This window comes from Eschrichtius robustus, chromosome 2 (assembly GCF_028021215.1).
Source record: "Eschrichtius robustus isolate mEscRob2 chromosome 2, mEscRob2.pri, whole genome shotgun sequence".
In the NCBI taxonomy this organism is placed as follows: Eukaryota; Metazoa; Chordata; class Mammalia; order Artiodactyla; family Eschrichtiidae; genus Eschrichtius; species Eschrichtius robustus.
In genome coordinates, this window is record NC_090825.1 from 98,384,927 (window position 1) to 98,405,798 (window position 20,872).

The 20,872-nt window shown below is 38.1% G+C and overlaps 1 protein-coding gene across 1 annotated transcript in view; it reads left to right on the top strand.

The window, feature by feature from the left end:
- Window positions 1–20,872, top strand: part of HSD17B4 (hydroxysteroid 17-beta dehydrogenase 4) — a 90,091-nt gene that overhangs the window by 42,368 nt on the left and 26,851 nt on the right. Inside the window, exons 15-18 of the mRNA XM_068535763.1 lie at window positions 4,832–4,903; window positions 7,811–7,914; window positions 12,228–12,293; window positions 20,301–20,370. Of these exons, the coding sequence (XP_068391864.1) occupies window positions 4,832–4,903; window positions 7,811–7,914; window positions 12,228–12,293; window positions 20,301–20,370 (312 nt within the window). The remainder of the gene's footprint in view (window positions 1–4,831; window positions 4,904–7,810; window positions 7,915–12,227; window positions 12,294–20,300; window positions 20,371–20,872) is intronic.

The window sequence follows — 20,872 nt, forward strand, 5'->3', positions numbered from 1 at the left end:
ACATCTTCATGTTTATCCCTTTACTGATTACTGTAGTTATACCTGATTTTACAATTTTTTGTGTTTTAGTCTTTGTACTAGCTTATTTAAGTGGTTGAGCCTCAGCCTTCCCTATATATTTGCCTTTACTAATGGGATTTTTTCTTTTCTATAGATACTTAATTCTTGTTATAGCTTTTTCTTTTCCACTTAGAGAAGACCCTTTAACATTTCTTTTAGGGTTGCTTTAGTATTGATGCTTATCCAAGAAGTTCTTTATCTCCCCTTCAATTCTGAAGGATAATCTTGCTGGGCAGAGTATCCTAAGTTGTAGCTTTTTCCCTTTCAGCACTTTAAATATACCATGCCACTCCCTTCTGGGCCTGCAAAGTTTCTGCAGAACAATCAGCTGATAGCCTTATGGGCATTCCCTTGTATATGCTCTTTGTTTTTCTTTTGCTGCCTCTAGAATTCTCTTTTTAAGTTTTGCCATTTTTATTATGATATGTCTTGGTGTGGGTCTGTTTGGATTCATCTTGTTTGGGACCCTCTGTGTTTCCTGTACCTGGCTATCTGTTTCCTTCTTCAGACTTGGGAAATTTTCAGCCATAATTTCATTAAATATATTTTTACCCCCTTCTCCCTTTCTTCTCCTTCTGGGACCCCTATAATGGAATGTTGGTATGCATGATGTTACCCCAAAGATCCCTTAAAATGTTCTCATCTTTTTTCTTTTTGCTGTTCTGGTTGGGTGATTTCCATTTTCTATCTTCCAGATCACTTATGTGTTCTTCTGTATCACCTAGTGTGCTGTTAATTCCTCTTAGTGTGTTTTTCTTTTCAATTGTTGTATTCTTCAGTTCTGATTGGTTCCTTTTAGAATTTTCTAGCTCCTTGTTAAAACTCTCACTGTATTCAGCTATTCTTTTCCCTAATTCAGTTAGCATTCTTATTACTAATGCTTTGAATTCTTTATCTGGTAAATTGTTTATTTCTATTTCATTAGTTGTTTTTTTCAGGAGTTTTCTCTTGCTCTTTCAGTGGAAACAGATTCCTCTGTCTTTTCATTTTGCTTATCTATTTCTTTATCTATTGAAATTTGGTGAAATAGTTACCTATGGTGGTCTTGAAGGGGTGTTCTTTTGTGGGCATGTCCCTATACAGTCTGCGTGTGCCCAGTGGCATTGATGGGAGAGCTGGATTTGATGTGAGCATAACTTATGTCTTTTTTCAAGGTGTGCTGGCAGCTGTCATCTTGGTAGGGGGTGGGGCTGGAGATGGAGGGGTAGGGCCAAGCCAGATGTTAGGTAGAGCTTCCCCTCTGCTTAGTGGCTGTTACCCCACTATCTGGTGCGGGGGCAGGTCCCAAGTTGCTGGAGCAGAAGCTCTGAGGGTCGGGGTCTGAGCTGGCTAAGTTTCCTTTAAGTGTGTGCTTTCCCCACCTCCCAGCACTGGCACCCTTACTCCAGAGGGGAGCAGTGGTGGAGCAAGAGGGGCGGGTGTGGGTAATCAGTGATGGTCGGAGCATGGTTTTGTTTTGTTTGTTTGTTTTTTTTAACGTCTTTATTGGAGTATAATTGCTTTACAATGGTGTGTTAGTTTCTGCTTTATAACAAAGTGAATCAGTTATACATATACATATGTTCCCATATCTCTTCCCTCTTGCATCTCCCTCCCTCCCACCCTCCCTATCCCACCCCTCTAGGTGGTCACAAAGCCCCGAGCTGATCTCCCTGTGCTATGCAGTTGCTTCCCACTAGCTATCTATTTTACGTTTGGTAGTGTATATATGTCCATGCCACTCTCTCACTTTGTCACAGCTTACCCTTCCCCCTCCCCGTGTCCTCAAGTCCATTCTCTAGTAGGTCTGTGTCTTTATTCCCGTCTTGCCACTAGGTTCTTCATGACCCCTTTTTTTTTTTCCCTTAGATTCCATATGTATGTGTTAGCATACGGTATTTGTTTTTCTCTTTCTGACTTACTTCACTCTGTATGACAGACTCTAACTCCATCCACCTCACTACAAATAACTCCATTTCGTTTCTTTTTATGGCTGAGTAATATTCCCAGAGCATGGGTTTCGTTTGGCATGGCCACCGTCAGAGATCTGCGGCCCCTGTGCAGCCACCAGTAATGGCTGCCCCCTCGCTGCTCAGTTGCCACGCAGGGTTTGAACCTCCTCAGTGTCTCATGGCTGAGCCTTTTCCTCAATCATGGCAGCCCAGAGTGTGAAGCTGCGACACGAGGCACATGGTGCTGGCGTGTTCTCTCAGCTCAGGCTGGGGACCAGGGCAGTCGTAGGAAACCAGTCAGCTACCCAAGTGGTTTCAGTCTGCCCTCTCTGCCCTGCCTCGGGGGCACGTAAGTGTTCACGTGCTCCCGGAGTCCAGGCTTCCCACAGCCCTCCTGTTAATCCCACTGGCCCTCCAACCAGCCAAGGGGACTCGTGTTCCCCTTGTTGGACACCAGGGCTGGGGCGCCCAATATGTGGCTTGAACTGCTCACTCCCCAGGGAAGGTCTCTTCCTGTGTAATCTCCTTTTTCCTCTGAGTCCCCTCTCAGGGACACAGGTCCTGACCTGATCGCTTTTCTTCCCTTTCTACCCAATTACCGGTGGGTCTTTCTTATAGTCTTGGTTGTACAGGTCTTTCTGTTAATCTGCACTTAGTTTTCAGTGAGAATTGTTCCACATGTAGATGTATTTTTGATGTGTTTGTTGGTGGGGAGGTGAGTTCCGTGTCCTCCTGCTCCACCGTCTCAGTTTGAGTCTTCAGTTTAGTGTTACAGCCCAAGTTTTCACACAGCCCTTTTTTTAATCTGAGGCAGTGTGCAGTGTGTGGTCAGGTGAAGAAGTTTGGCTTTTATTTTAAAGACAATAGATAACCACTGAAGGACTGAAAGGAGAGAATTATATGATCAAACATGGATTTTAGAAAGCATCAACTCTGGCTCATGTTTGTAATGCTTGGATTTTAAGGGAATGAGATAGAGAGAAGGAGATTTTCTAAGAGACTGTTGTAATAATCTAGGTTAGAGACTGTGGTTGATTGAATAGGATTGTGGGCATGAGGATGGATATAAGTGGAGAAATTATAGAGATATGTAGGGAGTGGGCTTGGTGTTTGATTGGATGTGGAGTTGATCACCTGAGGAGATCACCAGCAATTTGACAATTATTTATTGATTACTTCCTAACTTCTAAGCTTTCTGCTAGGGTTGTGAATAAATGGAGAATGGAAGCAAATCTGGACTCTGCCCTCACGGAGCATATAACCTAGCTGGTGGGGAGGGCAGCCAATAATCAAAAAGCCACACAAATAAATGTACACTTGCAACTATATGTGATAAACATTACAGATGAAACATACGTGATACCATTAGAACTTAAAATAGAAGGATTTGGCATAATCAGGTTGGTAATCAGGTTGACTTTGGGAAAAAATAACTTCAGACATAATAGGAGAGCATGTTTTAAAGTTGGTCAGAGTGGACATGCAGGTACCTAGTTTGAAGTCTGTTGTGGTAGTTCAAATGAAATGATGGTAGCTTAGGCTAAGGTGGTGGTGGAGAGATGGAGAGAAGTGGGAGAAGCAGAGAGAGATTTAGGAGGTGAAAGTGACAGCAATCTAGTTATCCTTAGTGTTTCTTTTATCATCTTTCACACCCAGGTGGGTACCAAGTTCTTTGATTCTCTCCCTTCAATACATTTAGAATCCTATTTCTGTCCCCCTCACTTCGACCACCATCATCTCTCGCTTTCTGAGTGTTCTCTCTGCCTCCATTCTTTTTTTTTAAAAGAGATTAGAGTTTATTTATTTATTTATTTTTGGCTGTGTTGGGTCTTCGTTTCTGTGCAAGGGCTTTCTCTAGTTGCGGCAAGCGGGGGCCACTCTTCATCGCCATGCGCGGGCCTCTCACTATCGCGGCCTCTCTTGTTGGCGGAGCACAGGCTCCAGATGCGCAGGCTCAGTAATTGTGGCTCACGGGCCTAGTTGCTCCGTGGCATGTGGGATCTTCCCAGACCAGGGCTCAAACCCGTGTCCCCTGCATTAGCAGGCAGATTCTCAACCACTGCGCCACCAGGGAAGCCCTCTGCCTCCATTCTTGCTCCCTTCAGGTCTGCTTATCTCACTGCAGCCAGAATATTATTTCCAAAATGCAAGTGTATTTGTCACTTCCCTGTTAAAAACCCCAGATGGCTGTTCATAGACTTCAGGATGAAGTCAGAAACTTTTCATATAATCTAGCTTCTCCCAGTCTCTGCATACTCCAGTCTTGCCACATACTTAGACACTATTTTATGAGGCAGGGGTCATGCTGAAGTTTCTGGCTTGGCAGTTGGGTGGATAGTACCATTCATTCGTATAGGGAACAAAAGAGAAAAACAGGTTGGAGAAAAAGATTATGAGTTCACTCCCAAATAATTGTTAATCCATCAAGACATTACCAGTTAAATAATGGAACAGTCCCTAAAAGAACAGAGTAGTTAGAAAGAAACACTGTCTAACTGAAGCCCGTAGAGTAGAGATTTGAGAAGGAATGGGGTAAATGGTGTTGGCTGTATGCTTAACAAGTGTTCATTGAATGATTGAAAATTGTTACTTTTTACAACCTAATTTATCAGAATTATTGATGTTTCAAATTTGGTGACTCAGGTATTCTGATTGCTTTTAATGTTTATGATTCAACATTATATTGAAAATTATTCTAAATCATGATTTTTTAGTTTTGCTGAACTTACAGTGGAAGTTATGTTAATTTCTCTCATGTCTTCATATAACTTATGGTCTTTAAAACAGTCTCCTTATTTATTTATTTATTACTTATTTATTATTTTACTTTCCATTTTTAGGAAAATTAAAATGTGAAGCAATTGTTGCTGACGTCCTGGATAAAGGATCCGGTTTAATAATTCTTATGGATGGTAACTCATTTCTAGTTCTTATAATATTGTTAGATTCGTAGGCTTTGTATGTAACATAATACTTTATCACAGAAGTTGATTAATAAGTTTCTATTTATCTTCCAATTGTGAGAAAGCAAGATTAGTGTTCTAAAAATTCATAAGCTTTTTTAGAAAATAAGGGAGGAGGGGGTGGAGTAGATTGGGGTAGAGGTCCAGAGAGTGGGACATTTCAGGGGATTTGTAACAACATAACCAAAGTACAGAGGTGAGAAATGTGGCTGGTATAGCAAACATAGAGGAGAATTATGCTTCCTAGAGTATGTTTTTTGGCAGGAATGAATACATAGACTGCCCTCAGTTGATAATTAGGCTATGTTGTAGATACTCTTTTCTATGTTAGCTCTTTGGAACTTCAAACGTATTTGACCCCTGAATCATTCTTATAAATGGTAGTTAGGTTCTTAACCTTGCACATTCAAACCTATTGAACTTATAATGGGGTTTAAACACCATAGCCACATTTTATTTGCAGTGGAAAAAAAGATTATAGTAGTTTAATGAATGTTGAAATACTAGTAACTAAACATAAGCCAAAGATACATTGCTTAGAATTTATTTGTTTTAAAGTTTAAGAACAATAGAAATAGATAAACATTACAAAAAATTTTGGAAATAGCAGTGGAAAGTTTTTGTCTGGTATTTGGAATATAGGCTTTATCATTTTTGTTCTAAATACATAGGAGGTTATACTGAATATGTTGTTTTGGAACTTGTCTTGTTTTTACTTAATAATATATTGAGAACATTTTTAATGCTCTTAAATATTTTTCTACTACATTGTTTTTGTTAACTCATAGTTTACAAAGTAAACTATGTATTTCATCATAGACACATAGAACATGTGTCTGTTCTCTCTCTTTCCCTCTTCCTCCTTACCCCTCTTCTTTCTTTTTTAAGATTTTGGTTATTTTCTTACCATTCCAAATATTGGCTGACATTTGGCTGGAACTCTCCTGGTTTTCTTTTAGTCTTCTCACCATTCTACCAAATGTCTACCACAAAAAAGTTTTGCAGTAACCTTAGCTTTAATTTTTACTATTCTTTCTTGATCTACTCCATTTATTTAGCTATAGCTTCGTAATGGGTAATAATGTATTAGAATTTGTAGATAAAATATAGATGAAATTAGATATCCAATTTTCTGTGTAATAAGGATAAAAGTCTTATTTTAAATGCAAATCACCATGACTTCCCTTATTTTTTGTTATAATTATATTTTTCCTTATTATACAATTCAAAATCATATTCCTAGTTTTATAGTGCTGGTGATTTAGGTGATGCTCAAACTGTCACCAGGAAAGTAGTCAGTAGAAAGAGGGACAGCTGTCTTTCATTCATTACTTGCTTACTTATTCACTAACTTGCTCAGTCACATCGTTTGTTCATTGATTTACTAATTAATTTAATACATATTTATTAGGTGTCTTTTCTGTCCCAGTTACTATTCTAATTGCTGGGAATATGATGGTGAGCAAAAAAGCCATGATCCTGCCCTCCAGAAGCTTATACCTTCATTCTCACTTATTTCTTCTTTTACATTCCAGGCTCTATTGAGGACTTCAGCAGAATGTTTGAAAATTTGGGAGTGTGGTTATCTGTATTTTATTTTAATTTTTTAATTTTATTGAATTATTGAATTTTAGTGGACTTACAATGTTGTGTTAAATTCTGCTGTACAGCAAAGTGATTTAGTTATACATATATACATTCTTTTTCATATTCTTTTCCATTATGGCTTATCACAGGATATTGAATATAGTTCCCTGTGCAATACAGTAGGACCTTGTTGTTTATCCATCCTATATATGATAGTTTCCATCTGCTAATCCCAAACTCCCAATCCATCCCTCCACCACTTTCCCTTCCCCTAGGCAACCACAAGTCTGTTCTCTATATCTCTGAGTCTGTTTCTGTTTCGTAGATATGTTCATTTGTGTCATATTTTAGATTCCACATATAAGTGATATCATATGGTATTTGTCTGTCTCTTTCTGACTTCTCTTGGTATGATAATCTCTAGGTGCATCCATGTTGCTGCAAATGGCATTATTTCAGTCTTTTTTATGGCTGAGTAATATTCCAGTGTGTGTGTGTTTGTGTATCACATCTTCTTTATCCATTCATCTGTTGATGGACTTTTAGGTTGTTTCCATGTCTTGGCTATTGTAAATAGTGTTGCTATGAACATAGGGGTGCATGCATCTTTTTGAATTATAGTTTTGTCTGGATATATGCCTAGCAGTGGGATTGCTGGATCATATGGCAATTCTATTTTTAGTTTTTTGAGGAACCTCCATACTGTTTTCCATAGTGGCTGCACCAATTTACATTCCTACCAACAGTGTAGGAGGGTTCCCTTTTCTCCACACCCTCTCCAGCATTTGTTATTTGTAGACTTTTTAATGATGGTCATTCTGACCAGTGTGAGGTGACACCTCGTTGTAGTTTTGATTTGCATTTCTCTAATAATTAGCGATGATGAGCATCTTTTCATGTGTGTTAGTCTGCATTTTATAGTGGAATTGTTTGAAAGGTTTGAGAAGGAGAAAATTGAAATATGAAAGGCAGTTGGGGCACTTTAAGAAGAGGTGAGATGAACTGCTGTTTCATAGTCCAGAAAGGATTTGTCAAGATCCTCTCCTCTCTGCCTTCCAGAGACTGGTAGTGAATGATTAAAATGAGTGCTCTGTATCCCAAACTTGGGTGTCTTTAAATTGCAAAGCCTTTTAGTAATTGGATTTTGTTTCTGAAACTTTTTTTGTTTGTTTGTTTCTGAAACTTTTAAAAGGATTGTTGATCATATATTGGGTAACTAGTTATGTCTTTTGGTAATAACCTCTTTTTTTTTTTTCATTTGCTTTTCAGTCTACTCTTATTCTGGGGAGGAACTTATATGTTATAATCAGTTCTCCATCTTTGTTGTTGGCGCTGGAGGCTTTGGTGGAAAACGGACGTCAGACAAAGCTAAGGTAGGCTATGACTTCATAAGTGAGATACATGTGTCGTTAAGGATCCTTATCTGTATTTTGAACTTACCATATGTGTAATTTCATAGAGTAGGATTTCAGTAATCCACACTTCTTTGAATCAGAATGTGTTCCTTGGATTTGAAATGCTGTTTATATTTGTATATTTTAATATATAACATATGTTATATATAGAAAAGTCTGGCTGACGTAAGTGTAATGTAGCTGAGGTAACTATGGGAATACCTTTACTTTCTTATGCAAACTTTGCCTGCATCCAAAACTCTTTAGAAAAACCTAACACATACAAGTGATCCTTGTATAAATGCAAATCATCATTCATTAAAGGACTTGAGCATTTCTCTTGTATAAAACAATTCTAGTTACTCTTTAGTTCTCAAATTCTATCCAAAGACATGTTTTTTTTCCTAAAAATATTTTGTAAATTGGATTTTACATCAATTTAACTTAGCTTTTACCTCTGCCCTCAGTTCCCAGAATAGGGCCACACTATCTTCCTAGGAGGAGCAGCCCACTCATTTTTCCTATTACCCCCACCCCGGCTCCCCGGCCCCAGCTTGTGTTGCAGAAGCTCAATTCCAGGTGAAAGTGGCTGAGAGTTACGGGGCTGTCTTCCTCCACCCTGCCCACACTTGTAGGGTGGAGACTGTGTTCCACTGTGGTAGGCTGAGAACACTAGGGCCCTGATAACTCTTGCCCAGGCTGCTCATAGCGTGGGGGTCCCCTGCTGCTAGAGGCAAGCTGAGAAGACCAGAAGCTCCAACCTCTGCCTAGGACTCTTCTTGTAAAGTGAGGATGTCACTTGGAGAGAAGTGGGCCGCTATCCTTGCCCTCATGTCCGTTGCAGTGGTGCAGAGGTTTTGCCTGGGGGGCAAGGCAGGCTGTAATAATAGAGAGCTCTGAAGCCCTTCCCATGGAAACTGACTCATTTTGGTACCAAGTATTTGGAAGCTCAAAAGTAAGGATGGTTTCAAAAACAAGGTTGCTTTAGTGATAATCAAGAGGAGGCTGGTAGCTCCATGAAAGCAGTAAACTAAACTAGTCCAACTAGAAGTTTGCCAGAGAGAACCATGGAAAGAGACAGCTAAGAAGAGTCGTCATGGGATCATAACAAACCTCAAAGACTGGCCTCAAAGACTACACCTCCAAAAAGGCCTGACTTTAATTGGATCAGACTGTGGAACAATTTATGCCCCAGGGCACTGTTGAAAGAAATAGAGCAGTCAGTCATCTGGCAATTTGTGAAGCCGAACAGCTGGACAGACAGTTTAACAGAGAGATCAGGGAGAGACAGTCACAGAGAGCCCTGCTAAAACCACTGTCATCCCAGGCTGACTGTGCTTGCCCAAGGCTGTACCCTCTGAGGAGCAACATCAGAGTCTGCACACTGGGGGGGAAATATACTTAACTAAAATCGTCTAGCCAAGTCACTAAACAAATGAACAAGTTAACAATAACAACAAGCCCTGGAAGGGGGGCAGGGGGTCTCAGTATCCAGAGTTGCTGCAATATATTATCTAAAGTGTCCAGTTATCAACAAAAAATTACAAGATCTGGAAGAAATAAAAGAGTATGACCCATAGATAGGAAGAAAACAAAACACAACAGAACAGGCAACAGAGATTGCTTTTGAGACGACTTAATAGGAAAAGACTTCAGAGCATTTATTGTAAATATAGTCAGAGAACTAAAGGAAACCATGCTTAAAGAAGTAAAGTGTGTAAAGAGGTAAAGTATGAGGACAATGTCCCATCAAATAGAGAAACATTGGGGAATTCCCCGGTGGTCCAGTGGTTAGCATTCCGCACTTCCACTGCAGGGAGCGTGGGTTCAGTCCCTGGTCGGGGAACTAAGATCCTGCAAGCTGTGTGGTGTGGCTCAAAAAAAAAAAAAAAAGAGAAAGAAATCAATAAATAGAAATTATTATATAAACAAAGAACCAAATAGAAGTAGTTCTGGAACTGAAAGTACAATAACTGAAATGAAGAATTTACTAGAGGGTCTCAACAGTAGATTTGAAGTGGCAGAATTAAAATCAAAAAGCTTGAAGATCGAGCAATCTATCTATGTCTGAAGAACAGAAAGAAAAAAGGTGAAGAAAAAGAATGAAGAGGCTCAGAGAAATGTGAAATACCATTAAGTACACCAGCTTTTACGTAATGGGCATACCAGAAAGAGAGGAGAGAGAAAGAAGCAGAAAAAATAATTGAAGGAACAATGGCATTGATGAAAAACGTTGATCTACACATCCAAGAAGCTCAACTGCTCCAATTAGGATATAAATGCAAAGAGGAAGATCTAGACAGACGTTTCTCCAAAGAAGACATACAGATGGCCAAAAAGCACATGAAAACATGCTCAACATCACTAATTATTAGAGAAATGCAAATCAAAACTATGAGTTATCACCTCACACTGGTTAGAATGGCCATCATCAAAAAATCTACAACAGTAAATGCTGGAGAGGGTGTGGAGAAAAGGGAACCCTTTTGCACTGTTGGTGGGAATGTAAATTGATACAGCCACTACGGAGAACAGTATGGAGGTTCCTTAAGAAATGAAAAATAGAGTTAGCATATGATCCAGCAATCCCACTACTGGGCAATACATCTGGAGAAAACCACGCACCCCAGTGTTCATAGCAGCACTGTTCACAATAGCAAGGACATGGAGGCAACCTAAATGTCCATCAGCAGAGGAATGGGGGCTTCCCTGGTGGTGCAGTGGTTAAGAATCTGCCTGCCAATTCAGGGGACACAGGTTCAAGTCCCAGTCCGGGAAGATCCCACATGCCGTGGAGCAGCTAAGCCCGTGCGGCACAACTACTGAGTCTGTGCTGTAGCACCCACGAGCCGCAACTACTGAGCCCGCGTGCTACAACTACTGAAGCCTGTGCGCCTAGAGCCTGTGCTCCGCAACAAGAAAAGACACCGCAAGGAGAAGCCTGCGCACTGCACTGAAGAGAGCCTCCGCCCACTGCAACTAGAGAAAGCCCGCACACAGCAACAAAGATCCAACACAGCCAAAAAAAATAAATAAATTTATTAAAAAAAAAAGATTTATGCACTTAAAAAAAAAAAAGGAATGGATAAAGAAGATGTGGTACATATATACAATGGAATATTACTCAGCCATAAAGAAGAATGAAATAATGCCATTTGCAGGAACATGGATGGACCTAGAGACTGCCATACTGAGTGAAGTAAGTCAGATAAAGACAGATATCATATGATATCACTTATATGCAGAATCTGAAAAAAAAAACATACAAATGAACTTCTTTACAAAACAGAAATAGAGTCACAGATGTAGAAAACAAACTTATAGTTACCAGGGGGGAAATGGTGGGGGAGTGATAATTTGGGAGATTGGGATTGACATATACCTACTACTATATATAAAATAGATAACTAATAAGGACTTAACTGTATAGCACAGGGAACTCTATTACTCAATACTCTGTAAGGACCTATATGGGAAAAGAATCTAAAAAAGAGTGGAGATATAGATATAGATATAGATATATATATGTATAACTGATTCACTTTGCTGTACACCTGAAATTAACACAACATTGTAAATCAACTATACTCCAATAAAAATTAAAAAGAAAATAAATGCAAAGAGATCCACACCCTTAGTACAGTGCATTTAAAGATTAAATCAATATAGATGTGAATTGTTTGTCTAATTCTTACAGTTATTGTCATCTTTTGCATTGGGAAAAGAGTCTTTACCTTTTTCTCCTTTGTGGCCTAGAGAATGGATCTGGTTATATAATTCCTTTCGTTAAACAAGGTCATTTCAGGGAAATCATAATGTAGATGAAGCTAGCAGTTATGAAATTTTAAATGTCATTATGTGCTGAAAATAAAATATTAAAATAAACTTTTTATCCAGCTTGCAGATTTTGTTACAGTCAGCCCTCCATATCTGTGGGTTCTGTATCCACAGGTTTGGCATCTGCAGATTGAACCAACCGTGGATCAAAAATATTCAGAAAAAAAAAATTCCAGAAAGTTCCCAAACTATTTACACAGCATTTACATTGTATTAGGTATTATAAGTGTATGGGAGGATGTGCATAGATTATATGCAAATACTACACCGTTTTATATAAGGGATTTGAGCATCTGCAGATCTTGGTATCCATGAAGGGGTCCTGGAACCAATCACCCTTGGAAACTGAGGGATGACTGTATATTGAAACATGGTTGTTTATCAAATATCAGTTTGGGTAAAGAGAATAACAATTATTTTGTTATAATTTAACGTGTAATGTTTTTTGATCTCAGGTAGCTGTAGCCATACCTAATAGACCTCCTGATGCTGTACTTACAGATACCACCTCACTTAATCAGGTAAGAATGTATTTTTGAAAAGCGATAAAGCCACCTGACTCCTGACACTTTTTGATTTATAACTCTGGTACCCTGTAATTTTGTGAGTCCAAAAGTAGTGGCTGTGTTCTTCTACGTAATAAAAATAACGGCCTATTTCTGTAGTTGAAGTTCGTTCTTTCTGAATTTTTACTTAGCAGTTTTTTTCTCCACTAGGTATCAAAAGAAAATGTAAAATGGCTTTTCATTAGTCAATTGAAAAAGCATCATGCTTTGTTGGCAATGGATTGCTTGCCTTAAGGAGACTGCCTAGCTTAGTAGTGAAGAATTTCATTAAAGCCTTAGAGAGCAGGATAAAATAAAAGGCAAATTTCAGTTATCCTTTCTTCTATTGGAAAAGAAAACTGAGCTACATTGCTTCGAGAGAGATTATTTTATGCTAACTTTAGTGGACAGGTACAATAAAGCATCTGAGAAGGAGTAGATGATTTAATCTCATTTGTTTGGCATAAATAATATGTTTTCTGATGGAGGAGTTAAAATGCCCTGTCAGTTAACAAATTCTGTAAGCATGCAAAGATTTATCTAAGAAGCAAAAGGTGACCATAAAGATGAGAAAAGCAACTTTGTTTTTGAGAGACCTGAAGATTCTTCCCTAAGATGGCCAGAATACTAACCATGCAAATATAGAACAGGATATGTAAAGCTCTGAAGTTATGCTGTGAATAAGCAGGTGATGACAGCACATTATTTGTAAAATTCACTTATTTTTTGATACTAATTTTGATATACTTGATATGAGAACTTCTGTAGGATTTATGTGTGCTGGCAAATAGGAATATAATTTCATGAGCCAGAAAGAATTAAGTTTGGAACATATTAATTGTATTTTTTTATACACTATATAATTGGGTGATAGAACAATACTTTCTACCTCAGATTAGTTTTTGCCTTTAATTGTTCTTCCCATCCCTATTTCTTATCAGTTTCTTAAGAGAGCACTCATATTTATGTTTAATTAAAGCTTCATAGTGAAATTAATTTTATTAGCACACTAAAGAGCAGAAGACTTCATGGTTTCATGGTTCAGAAAACCCAGAAATGCTCCATTATTATTCTTGTGTTACTGAAATAATAAAATGTATCTGCTGTAGATAAGAAAAGCTGAATAGTTTCCATGGCTTGAATTTCTTTATACAGTAAGCAGAAAGATTTTCTTTTTTTTCTTTTTTCAGATGAATAGAACTTTTTGTTAGCTTTTAGCAGACTTGAGTATTTTGCTGTGTGACAAAGGACAGTTTATAAGTTAACAAATCTTTTTTGTATAAATAATGGGCACCCATCATTTGACAGAGGTTCCTGACCATTTGTATCATATGGTCGCTCGAGAATATGATAAAAACTACCGACTGTTTCTTCAAAAACATTTTGCATAAAACTTTGCATAAATTTCAGGGGATTTGTGGGCTGTTTTAAATTGGATCTGTGCTATAGGAGATACAAATCAAGTAGAAGAAGTGTGATCTATTGACAAGGAACTGAAAGGACACTTAGATATAAGGCGTAGATGTCTTAATTTCTAGGCCACCTATTCTAAGCAACGAATGATTAAATACAAGGCTTTGAATTATAGAGTAAGTGCTGTAGACATTCTGAGATGGGCTACTCATTAGAGAATGACATACAGAAGAGTTTGGTAGGAAAGATGGGACTTCTGAACTAAAATGGTGTATAGATCTTCTGTCTTGCCAGGGATATAAGGCTTGCAGTATGGCCTGGAAGGGGATAAGAACTTAGTAATGATAGCAGAAAAGAGCATGATGTAGGTACAAGGAGTAAGAATTAGAGCATTCACACCGGAGAGTGGTGGGAGATGATTGTGGACGAACAGACCTTTAAGGAGAAGTGGAAATGGAACAGATTATGTTGTTATAGCATAAACTTTGTGCCAGGTATTTAAATTAAATAAGTAACTTTTCAATCAGTAGGGAAACTGACAACCATAGCTCTACCAATATCACTTCTGGAATATTTTGTTTTTCATGTCTTTAGGAGAATTTCTTCATCTTCAAACTGGTATGATATTACAGGTATACTTCATGGTTCTTCATAATTAATAAAGAGAAAATTCTTCCCCAATAATCTAGAAAGACCAAAGAATAAATAGGTAACAGGTGTCAGGCTTTGTATTTGAGGAGAATGAAAACAAGTATCTTTAGTTTCCCTAGATACATATCTCATACTACTTATCCTAACAATTTAGGACCTTAGCTACCGTCATTGTTAAATAAAGTTAATCTTTGGAATATTGGTTATACTATCCATTAAAATATAATTCTTTATTATATTACCATGTGTATTATAAGTACTTTTAAAATTTTGTTTTGAAACAATGATTTATTATTTTGCATGACTCTGGGTTGCCTGGGCGGTCCTTGTGCTACAAACGGTGTTGGCTATCACTCATGTGGCTGTTCTCAGATGGCGGCTGGGTGGGGCAGGGAAGTCCAGGATGGCTCTTTCACAAGTGCAGGGTCTTAGTGCTCCCTGTTGGCTGGCGTGCCTCTAATCTCCACCTGGCTTCTTCTCCGTGTGGTGTCTCATCTTCCAGGGCCTTTCTCTGTGGCCCTCAAGGGGATTTCTATTTCAGTTTCTGGAGCTGTTTCCTGTGTAGCTTCCTCCTTTTCAGTACGTCTGCATTCCAGCTGCCCATTCTCCCAGAACTCTGATCTTTATCTCTTTAACTCTTTGAGACTGTTTTGCTATGTTTCGGTTTCCCTTTTTGCACTGCAGTCTAGAAAGTGCTGTCAGGCAGAGCGCTGTGGCCATTGTAGAGTCCATCTTGTTTGTTTCTTTTCTATCAAGAATCATAATCCTGTCCTGCCTACTGTCCAATGTCTAAGAACAGTATCTCCCTCGCCCACTTAAAAAAAATTTTTTTTTCCTAATTGTTTACAGTGGAAGAGTAAGTTCATTCCACTTATTCCATCTAGGCCGGAAGTGGAAGTCCTATACCTTTTTATATGCCCATAGTGCCCTATTTTCTCATTTATTACTATTTGTTTTTTCAGTTTTTATTGCTGTGCTTTGTTTCCTACTTGTTTCTAACAATTAAAGAGCCTACTTTATTTTCTTGTTTCTCTTTCCCTTACAGTTCCCATTTTGGGGAATGCATTAATTTTACTTTTTCAGAACAATTTAACATTTATATATTATTCTTCCCTCTTCCCCACCTTTGTTTTAGTCTTAGATTTGCAATTGAATATACATCAATCCTTTTGCCAAAGTTTCTCCCATATCTCCTGGTTGGATAAAGCTCCTCCTGTGGTAGGTTCCCCAAGAAGGCCTCGTGTATAGTATTCCTATGTATTTATATGTATTTATTTATTTATTAAATAAATTTATTTATTTATTTTTGGCTGCATTGGGTTGTCGTCGCTGCGCGCGGGCTTTCTCTAGTTGCAGCAAGTGGGGGCTACTCTTCATTTTGGTGGGCAGGCTTCTCGTTGTGGTGGTTTCTCTTTGTTTCGGAGCACGGGCTCTAGGCGTGCGGGCTTCAGTAGTTGTGGCACGTGGGCTCAGTAGTTGTGGCTCACGGGCTCTAGAGCACAGGCTCAGTAGTTGTGGCGCATGGGCTTAGTTGCTCTGCGGCATGTGGGATCTTCCTGGACCAGGGCTTGAACCCATGCCCTCTGCACTGGCAGGCGGATTCTTAACCACTGTGCCACCAGGGAAGTCCGGTTCCTATGTATTTAAAACTATTTTTCTATACCCTGGATACTCAAAGGACAGCTTGGCTGGATATGAAATCTTGAGTTTCTTAAAATGGTGTTCCATTGTTGCCTGGCTTTCTATATTGCTGTTTAGAAGTCTGATGCCAGTCATTATCTTCCTTTAAGTTACTTGATCTTTATCCTTGAGGGCTTTAGGATTTTCTTTTCCTTCATCTTTAAAAATCTAATAGTTTTACTAGGATAAGTCTCAGTGTTGCTCATTCCAGGTCAGTTTTCCCATGTACCTGGTGGGCCTTTTTAATATGTGTGTTCAGATCTTTTATTTTCAAAAAGTTTTCTAGGGTTACAATTTTAAATATTAGTTCTTATTCATTGTTTTATTTTTATTTCTTCAGGTACTCTTTATGTACATTGGATCTTTTTCTATCTTTCTTCCAACCATTTTCTGTCCTTTTTTAGTTCTTTATTAATCTCATTTCCATTCTCTTGGTTTTTTTCTTCTTTTTCTTCTATGCCCCTTATTAAAATTTTGTTTGAATATGTTCTCCTTTGGGAACATTATAATTTAGTCTTCAATTTCTGGTATGATTTTGATTTTTCTTTTATTTCTTTCCCAAGTTTAATCATCTCTTACTTCATTTCTTCATGTTTGTTGTCCATTTATATTTTTGGTTTTTGAATTTCAGATTCAAGATGTTTATTTCCTATCCCCAAATGCTTGAGTATTGTGTTATCGCTTTCTTCTGTTTGCTAGTTGTTTTGTTTGGGAAAATTTTATTTATTATAATGTTTTGGTTCTTATTTTCTTTTTTAGTCTTATTGTAGCTTTGTACAGGTGAAGATTACTTACCTATATGCATTTTGTAGGTAAAGTTAGTAGTTTGGGACAGTTTACAAGGTTCTTTCTTAAAGAAATTCAAGATTGTCATCTGTCAGTATAGCAAAGTGCCTTTTCTTTAATGGATGGCTTTTTGGAGTAGGGCATAGTGGGGAAGTGTTTTATTAAATTTTTTTTTAGTTCTCTTTATCCTGCAGGATCATAAATTTCCCCTCTTGCTTCTCTTTCTTCACCATTCGTCTTCGAAGGAGACATCTTTGTTTTATCCTCTTCTTCCTCAGAAGTATTGCCTTTCTAGGACTGCCATTTGGAGGCCCGTGCACTTTTAATTCTTTTCTCAGTAGTCAGTGTTCTGATCTTCCAGGATTCTTCTCAGTATTTTTGTCCTCAAGGTAGACTCTCTGTGTCTCGAAGTGATTTTTCTTTGTTTCCTTTTTTCTCTTCCATGAGCTTCTGCTATACTCCCCCTCCCCACCCCTACCACTCTCTCTAGTAGTTTTGAGAGGGTGCTCAGAAGACAGTGCTGCTGGATATAGGTGTTTTTTTTCCTACTTATAGGAATTTGAAGTTTGTGGTTTTTCTCTTCTAGTTACACTGTAGGCCTGGGATCTGTGTAGTTTTACTTGTTTTTCTTGTCGATCTGTTTGCTTTTTTAGGGGATGTGAGGATTTCGGAAGAACTTAATTCCTGACCCTTTTTATTTAGCATTTGGTTTAACTTAATGTACACTTTAAAAAAAAATTTTTACTTATTTATTTGGCTGCATTGGGTCTTAGTTGTGGCACGCAGGGTCTTCGTTGCGGCATGCGGAATCTTTCACTGAGGCACGTGGGCCCTCTAGTTGTGGCGCGCAGGCTCCAGAGTGTGTGGGTTCAGTAGTTACGGCACGTGGGCTCTCTAGTTGTGGTACGCGGGCTCTAGAGGGTGTGCGCTCAGTAGTTGTGGCGCAAGGGCCTAGTTGCCCCTTGGCATGTGGGGTATTAGTTCCCTGACCAGGGATCAAACCCATGTCCCCTGCGCTGGAAGGTAGATTCTTAACCACTGGACGACTAGGGAAGTCCCTAATGGTACACTTTAAATAAATAAAACTAAGAACTAATTTACTCATATGTGGAAGATCCTCCCATTTACATTTAATAGTCAAGTAAGACAATATAGAGCTATTTTTCTTAGTTTGTATGTGTGCATTTTAGTGATTTTTACATCTAGGCAGAAATGAAACAAAACAAAACACGAAGCTTTTTGCTTTTCTTCTGAAATATGAAAGTCCTTCAAGATATTCAGAAAATAAACCTTGATAGTGTTCTTTATTGTTTGGAGAATGGTCATTTTGCATTATGATTGAATTTAGTCAAACATCCAATCAGTTGACTTTAGTCATTTCTCATCATAGATCTTTTATGTCTTTGCTAATTCTGCCTTCTGTTGGAAGCAATGCTGTCATTGAAATAATACGAAAATTTTCATATTCCTTTAATATGATTTCTTTAGAAAAGTTGTTTCTTTTCATTTATAGGAATGATATCTGTGGGGTAAGAACACTGACACTAATCTTAAAAACTTGATTGTCTTATACTGTTGCTGAAGTCTTTTAAATAATCATAATAGTTCACATTTACTGAGGTATTAATATTTATCAAGGATAATGCTCTGTAAGAGTTTGATTAGCCTCTCAGTTTTTTAAATGAGAAGGTTGAGGCTAGGGTGATAAAGAAAATTGCCCACTAATGGCAGAGCTGGATTTGAACCTAGGTCTGTCTGGTGCCAAAGCCCATGATCTATTATGTGTTTGACACCTTCCTCTTTGGGCCCTGAAATTCGTCATTCTTTTACCATTTGTATGCAACATGATGCTGTATAGTTGCCTAGTGTTTTATTTTTTTTAAAGTGCTTTCTAAAATTTATCATTTAATCTTCTACCATCTTATACAGAATCTTAAGTCACATCTATTTGATAATTGTTGATTTGATTTAATTATTTTTAGAAGCCATATAAAGGGAAAAAATACTGAGTCATTAAAAAAGTGAATAATTTAGAAAACTATCATATAGAGTGATGGGAAAGAGAAAGAGCCTATTAAAATTGTACAAAACATTAAAAAGTAAACAACATTTTCCTATGAATTATAGGAGATGTTATTTTCTGTAAATAAAATTTGTTAAAAAAGAATAATCAATAATTAAAAACAACAAAAACTCATTAAGAAAGTCAGGTATGCTGACTTGGCTAGTCTCTACACAACATTTTAATAGTCTTGGAAAGCTTAACCTAGCAATTGATAAGAGAGAAGGCTAGAGGCAGACCCAAAGTTAATACACAGATACATTAAATACTTAACTGTTAGCTCTTTTGTGAATTTCTTCCCTTCAGTACTGAAAAGTACTCTCTCATTTGACCAAAGCACAATTTAAATGCTGGGAAGTATGGTGACTTTTTTCCTATTGTTATCTATATCTTTCTGCTAATTCTGCCTTATCTTAAGTACAGAAGTGATGTGAAGATCTGGAGTAAGCAGGAATATAATCTTAATGGCAAGTTATTAGTCTGTTTTTTTGCAGGATGAGCTGATCTCAGGATTTAGTATACCCAGTAGAATGAAGGTTTGTGAGAAGTGTGTGATGTTTATATGTCTAGTATTGGGTTACAGGCTTCAATTTAAAACACCCCATTAAGAAAGTTGGCATAAATTTTGCTTGGTTAGAAGAGGCTATAAACAGTTACACCTTATCTTCATTGTGTTTTTTTTTTAAATGTTTATTTCTTTTATTTTTCAAAAATAATTAATTAATTTTTGGCTGCATTGGGTCTTCGTTGTTGTGCGCGGGCTTTCTCTAGTTGTGGCGAGCGGGGGCTACTCTTCATTGTGGTGCACTGGCTTCTCATTGTGGTGGCCTCCCTTTGTTGTGGAGCGCGGGCTCTAGGGCATGCGGGCTTCAGTAGTTGGGGTGCTTGGGCTTCAGTAGTTGCGGCTCACGGGCTCTAGAGTGCAGGCTCAGTAGTTGTGGCGCACAGGCTTAGTTGCTCTGAGGCATGTGGGATCTTCCTGGACCAGGGATCAAACCCGTGTCCCCTGCATTGACAGGCGGATTCTTAACCAGTGCGCCACTAGGGAAGCCCTTCATTGTGTTTTAATGAGAGTAGATTGATGGATTCCTTTTTGTGAATTTCTCCTTAGGCAGTGGTAACCAGTGTTGTTCCCAGATGTAGTTCTTGGTTCCCCTTCCTGTTATTTGACAGTCCTCACCCCTTCTGATCTCAGTGGCAGGTGTTACAAAAAGCACTGGATTTACACTTAATCTTTTTTTGTTAGAAATAGTTATTTTTTAATCAAAGCTACTATTAGGTACATTATAATGCATTTCTTATGCAATAACCAGCCATATTTCCTGTTTTTATTTTAATGTACTCTAAGAAGGCACTGGGTGCTAGTTTCTTTTATAATTCTTTCTCCACAGGCTGCTTTGTACCGCCTAAGTGGAGACTGGAATCCCTTACACATTGATCCTGACTTTGCTAACTTAGCAGGTGAGTTGCTAATAATGTGAGCCAATGAAAATATTAGCTCAGTTATCTAAATAATACTTAAAGACGTTGCTACTTATGACTGGAAGTTTGAGTAACATTTAAAAAATAGCCCTCTCCTAATATGTTTATGCAAAGGACATGGAAAGGTGGGAAGTAGTGTTCAGAAAATGGTGTACGTGAAATTCAGATTATGGTGGAAGGTAGCTCCTGCTAGTGCAAGGTCTAGGATAGGACCATGGGGATGGGTATCTGAGTTATCATGAAGGTCAAGGCCATTGGAGGGGAGAGCAAAGAACTGAAAGGCTGAAGAAGGATCGTCTACATACATGGATATTGAAATCACTGTGGATGATTTCATGGTTACAACCAAAGCTAAACAAAATAATTATTTGTGTCCCCAGATCTCTGACATTCCTTTCTTTTGTTTTTTTCTTTTTTTGTTTATTTCATAATTTTTTTCCCAGGAAGTATTATTTATAAAATATTTTCCATGTTTCTTAAC